This window comes from Hydra vulgaris, chromosome 06, assembly GCF_038396675.1.
Source record: "Hydra vulgaris chromosome 06, alternate assembly HydraT2T_AEP".
In the NCBI taxonomy this organism is placed as follows: Eukaryota; Metazoa; Cnidaria; class Hydrozoa; order Anthoathecata; family Hydridae; genus Hydra; species Hydra vulgaris.
Window position 1 is genome coordinate 47,075,291 of NC_088925.1, and position 6,207 is coordinate 47,081,497.

Genomic DNA, 6,207 nt, shown 5'->3' on the forward strand with positions numbered 1-6,207 from the left:
TTACATTGTGTTTTTCCATGGTTTATTCTTTCTGAAAAGTCCTATGGCAACTCAAGCTCCTTTAAATGACCTTGGAGCTTTTAAGATTTTTTACTAGCTCCAAATGTCAGATAATTACAAAGCCTATGCAGAGATTGGGAAAGTTCTCAACAAAAGCCTTCTACGGCACACTTGGTATCTAGCTCCCCAGCTTGTAGTTTTGTCTCTTGCTGACAGGGATCTAGATGCCAACGTTGAGAACAACATCCTTAACAACTTCCTGTATTTTGCCCTTCCAGAAAAAGATTATAGAAAGAGAAACCTGCAATCCAGCCAGCCATAGTTCCAATGTAATCTCTTCACAATTTTGTCACTGAGCAAAGTTATCTTCTCTTTTTTCTTCTAGAAATCACTACGGAAGAGCTTTTGCTGTGGAGGGAGAAAGGTATAGCTGCATGCGAAAGTAAGAGAGCCCCTAAGTAATTTGTTCTCTACATGTGTAAATCAGCTTGTTGTGGTAAATGATTGGGCAGAACGTCACATAAAGTTGATCCAAGACTATATTGGACGGACACATAACGAGGATAGACTTCAGGACACTCTTCAGGTAATAACTAAACGTTATTATACAGACCTATAGCGTGTAAATTGTTAGGGAGAGGGAGTCGTTTTTGAAAAACTAGGCAATTTACAATTGCAAACACAAATCATGCTCATTTTTAATAACAAAAAAAGGAAGTCAATCGCACCTAACAATTTACACCTAACAACCCCTTACCCCACCCAATGTACGTGCATGCTATACAATAATGTCTTCAAAACTTTTTAAAGCATTTCCATATTATTTTATTTAATAAACTGAACTATTAATTTCAAATACTTAGAATTTTATTGCTTGGATTATTTAATTATTTTACAAAATAACTTGCCTTTTTTAATTATATTTACTATTTTCTAGGATGTCCATAAAAACAGACAGCAAGTATCTAAAAAAGTTACAAAGAAATACCTGCAGAACCAGAGGCTACCTTTGAACTTTGGAGGCCCTGTGCAAGATCAAAATGTGAGGCCCCCCTGAAATGAAAAAATATTTTTTCAAATTATTTTTATTAAATTATTATTATAGTCATGACTTCATTGAAACTTGACTTTACGAGCTTTAATATTAGCAAATGTTTCAACTGATGCACTAATATCTATGTTCTTTAACTCGTCAATTTCAATTGATATCTCAGCTAAGCCTGTAAGTCTGCACTGTGACATATTTGACCTTAAGTAGGTTTAAATTAATTTAAGTTTTGAGAAACTTCTTTCTGCGGAAGCAACAGTGAGTGACAATGTCAATAAAATTCGCAATGCTATAACTAAATTTGGAAAAGATTGTTCGTAGCGATTTTCTAAAATAAACTTGATCAGTGTCTTTGGGAGCAATTTTACTGGAACCATACTGGATATTGCTTTGATTTCATCAAATAATTGATTTGAAATCACATCTGAATGTCCATCTTCAGTTAAGGCAATCTCTAAATCCTTGCTATATTTCTTAAGTACTTCAGTATTTTGGGTGGCTTCTGGAATTTCATATAAGAATCCAAAAAGCTCAGAAAGTTCGTTCAGTTGATTAAATCGATTTGTTAAAGATGATAGCACTTGATCTACCAGTACATTGAAAATTTCCACCACATACTGTGTTTCTGGATTTAACATTGGTTCATCTGCAGATTCATAGGAAAAAAGAGTTTTTTTCTTTCGGGGACGAACTGTGTTTTTAGCTTAAAACTGAGGACTTACTTCTAATTCTTCTGCAATTTCCATAGCAAAATGTTTGGCATCCTTAATTCCTTTATCACGTAAGTCATTAAAATACTTGAATAATTGGTCAATTTCGGTTTGTGCTGTTGATAGATCATAGTCTGGAGACTGAAATAATATGTCATACCATACACTCAAGCTTACCATGAATGTAAATTTGGACATTTGCTTGGCAAGATTATTTGCCTGAAATTTGGTAAATGTATCATACTCTGAACTGTTAGCAATTTCAACTAGAGCATCATAAACTTTGGATTATTCATATTTTAATGTCTTTAAGCTTTCCACTCGAGACTCCCATCGAGTATCAGACAGTGGCTTCAAAGTCAAAGTTTGCACTGATTTCATTAAAATGGTCCATCTGATATTAGAACCTGAGAAAAAGTTATAAACTTCTTGTACCAAACCAAAAAAATGACACTGCTTTTGAAGAAGATTTTGCAGCATCACATACCATCAAATTCAAACTGTGGGCACTACATGGCACAAAAAACGCTCTAGGGTTAGTGTCTCATTCTTTTTTGCACACCAGAATGAATCCTTTTCATGTTTGCTTCATTATCATATGATTGACCTCGACAATTTAATAAATCTAGACCTGCTTCTGTCAAATGTTTCAGGAAAGTTTCTGTTAAAACTTCACCGGTTGTCCTACTTATATCAACAAATCCAATAAAATGCTCTTCAACTGCAAATAACTTGCAGTTGTAAAATCTAAGAACTAGGGTTAATTGTTCTTGGTGAGTTATGTCTGTAGTGCAATCCATAATTATTGAATAATATTTTGCATTCTGACAATTTAAAATTATAGATTTCTTTATCTCTGAACCCAAAAGTTAAATAATATTGGTTTTGAATGTTTTTGACAAGATAGTGATAACTTACTTCGTGTGATTTAATTTTTCTTACATGCTCTTGAAGTATTGGATCAAGTTCTGAAATCATTTCAATCAAGCCCAAAAAGTTTCCATTGCCTTTAGAAAATAATTTATCAGTGTGTCCTTGGAATTATTCTCTTCAAAATATTTTGCCAATACTCCACTTCTAATTTGATTTTTTTTAAGTTGCGTTCATTGACAGTCTCATTTTTCTTCATTCTTGCAGCCAAATCCATCAACTTTATAAAGCATTTCTTGTGGTTTACGGACTTCTCATGGTCCTTGAGATCTGATGTTATTTGTTTCCAATCAGAGTATCTATTTTCAGTAAATTTTGGGCTCTTTTTTCTAATAGAAAATATTTTGCAAGGAAAACAAAACATGCTGTTTGAATGCTTCGAATAAACTAACAATTTTCTTTTATAGGTTTCCCCATTTGGAAAATGCCCTATATAATACATCACAGAGAATTTTCGTCCATGGTCATCTTTTAGAAAATCTTCCTCCTTCAGTTTTATAGGACCTTGTTGAACCAGAATTTCTCTAAATGAATTCATTAAGATTTTGGGCCAAAGAGCAGGATACTTAATTCTAAAATGCAACAATTAAGGAAATTAGAAGTGGATCTTTCATAAGAGAAGAAAGATTTATACAGTAGAGTCTCGATTATCCGACTAATACGGGACCAAGGGGTGTCGGATAAAGAAAAAATTGTCGGATAACAAGGATATGGAGAATTAAAAAAAAAAAAAAATATATATATGCATTAATAAGTTACAGTTCTTAATGTGATTGTGCGTGTTTATATTATTTAAATAACGCAAAACAAGGCAAAAATATGCAAAATATCAATAGAAACTATGAAAAGGAAAGGTAAATTAACAAATAAATAAAAAAAAAATGGGAAAAAAAAATTCTTTTTGGATAACCGAGTGACGGATAACAGGGACTGTACTGTTTTCATACAAAAATAATTTTCTGCCTACTGTCATGTTGATGTAAACGTAACATTTCCTTCAACAAGATTATTTTCTGGAACATAAAGGGGATGTTGATCATCTTCGGGTTGAGGGCCATAAATCCCATTATCATTTTTTCAAGCTGTATTGGACCTGGATCGTCTTCTCCATGATGATGAGGTAGTATATCTGGATCTTCTTCAAGCTGTATTGGACCTGAATCATCTTCTCCATCATGATGAGGTAGGGTATCTGGATCATCTTCAAGCGCAGGATGATAGTCAAGATCATCTTAAGGTTGTGGATCTTCAAGATGAGGGGTATCATCAGGATGAGGACGATGTGCAACTTTAGCAATCTCTTGAGTATTTGCACCACTCAATGGCTTAAGGTGACACAAAATTGAATTGTTCTTAGTGGCTAGGTATTTTTCTTCCTCGAGTTTTCTTTTTCTCTTATTATGACCAGATTCAAACTTTCTCCCAGTCATAATTACTGTCTGATGAGTTTTGATGTAGCAAGCAATTTCCTTCTGCGCCAACAAGGATGGAGAAACAAAACAAAACTGATTGAATGAAAGTAAAAAAGCCAAAGAGCTTTGGAAAAACGCGTATATCCATAGTTATAGTATATTTATTCCGGTTGTTATGCTTTTCTCATTCAAATTGTTCAAATGTTCAAAGTTCGCAAATCCAAAGAAAAAGATTTGAAAGACATGTAAAAATTTTAATATTTTTATTAAAAAACATATATCTAAATTTTAAAATTATGAGGTACTAAAAATCCTGAGGACTCGGCAAAATCTGGAATGCCCCCCCCCCCATCCTTAAAGGCAGCCTCTGTGCAGAACATCTAACAAGTATCACAACTGTCATCACGTTTCTGTTGCCTTTCAACTCAATTTAGAACTATTATCTGAAATGAAATTGTCACACAAAATCTGTACCTTCCTTATTCTATTAGATATATTTTAAATCAAAACCAGAGTTTCGCGAGTGTTTTAAATTCAAAATTATATATATTCGGAACTTTAAAATATTATATTCAGGAAAAAATCTGTTATATAGAAACCACCTTCTTTAGTTGATTTGGGAGGCTGAAATTTTCGCCATAAGCTACTGATACGTAATGATAACGATTGAACTTATCCACACTTTGATTTTCAAAAATTTTTTTTTTTTGAGACACCCTAATGAGCAGTTTGAAGTCGTTAATAGTCACTAATTTCAATAATGAAATGTGCACGTGGAAACACAATGTGAATACAAAAATGCGCAAACAAAATAAGAATAGAAAATTGGAAAACCATTATAAGAAAATTGAAACTGCAGAGTATTTTTAATCTTGTGAAAATATCAAGTAAGATTTATTTGATTTATTGTTTGTAATATTCCACATATCGTTTATAATAAAAATAAGTATTAATAATAGAGTAATTTTTAAAATCGGTTTTTGTTCATAGTTTAGGTTTTTTATTAACTATTATTTATTTTAACTCAAATTTAAAACGATTCTGTTGTTTAGAATGTTCGCAATCAAGGACATTCGAAAAGGAAACAAAGTAATGATGTCAACATTTATTAAATAGAAAGTTGAAGAGCTTTAGAAATGAAATTACCAACGGAGCTACATACGTTAATGAAATTTACTGCAAAGTTTGTACAAGAAATAGAGAGGCGGTATTACAAGGTTGTAAAGGTTTGATACGACAATGTGCTTTACGGTTTATCGATGGGACGAACTTTGAGTCAATCCACACAATTCAAAGACATTTTAAAACATCTTCTCACCTTACTGCAATAAGGTGTGAGAGCGAGAAACCCTCAAATGAGCGATGTGTTACGTCAACCGATGGAATACAAAATACAAAATCCTCAAAGGTAATTAATAAATTATTACCTTTGAAATAAAGATTTTTTATTCTTATTTACCAGATTCTAATATCTTAATTTTGAATTATGCTAAAGCGTCGTTTGTTGCAGGCTTGATCGGGAATTCGTGTGATCGTACACCATTATTATATTTTGTTTTGATGATTTGGCCATCAAGCATTTACACATTTGCAAATGCTTGATGATGTTTATGTTAAATTTTGATATTTAATTATTTCTAAAACGCGCTGAAAAAATTAAACTAAACTAAGAGAAAGTTAAAAAAAATAATAACCTAATATAAAATAATAATAACCTAAAAATAATTTGTCAACAAAATAATAACCTAAAAATAATTTGTCAACAAAAGAAAAAAGTTAAACCTAAACTTAAGAAACTTTTTTTCAAAATTATTTTTTTAATTACGCAGATGAAACTAGTATTTATAACTAATGACACTTAGGTTGCATTAAATAAAGTTCGTTAACTCTTTTTTATTATTCATTCAACTGTAAAATTAAAAAAAGTCAAAAATGATTTCATGTTTTTTTTTTTAATAAAAAACCAATTTATAATAAACTAGTACTAGGAGCCTCAAAATCTTAAGAAACTTCTAGTACTAAGTAACTTTTTAATAAGAAACTTATTTATAAGTTCGATGAATATTTCCTCATTTTTCACCTAAATATCTCATCAACATTACTCGAA

General features: G+C 31.6%; 2 protein-coding genes across 2 annotated transcripts; both read right to left on the reverse strand.

Moving 5' to 3' along the window:
* Nucleotides 1-1,260: 1,260 nt before the first annotated feature.
* On the reverse strand, nt 1,261-1,686 carry LOC136081443 (uncharacterized). Its single transcript, XM_065798758.1, has one exon. The coding sequence runs from the start codon at nt 1,684-1,686 to the stop codon at nt 1,261-1,263; it is 426 nt and encodes a 141-aa protein (XP_065654830.1).
* Nucleotides 1,687-1,752: 66 nt separating this feature from the next.
* On the reverse strand, nt 1,753-2,558 carry LOC136081444 (uncharacterized). The gene is made up of 2 exons (XM_065798759.1): nt 2,321-2,558; nt 1,753-2,024 (listed from the first exon to the last, which is right to left on the reverse strand). The coding sequence occupies exons 1-2, from the start codon at nt 2,556-2,558 to the stop codon at nt 1,753-1,755; spliced, it is 510 nt and encodes a 169-aa protein (XP_065654831.1).
* Between the last annotated feature and the right edge of the window lie 3,649 nt (nt 2,559-6,207).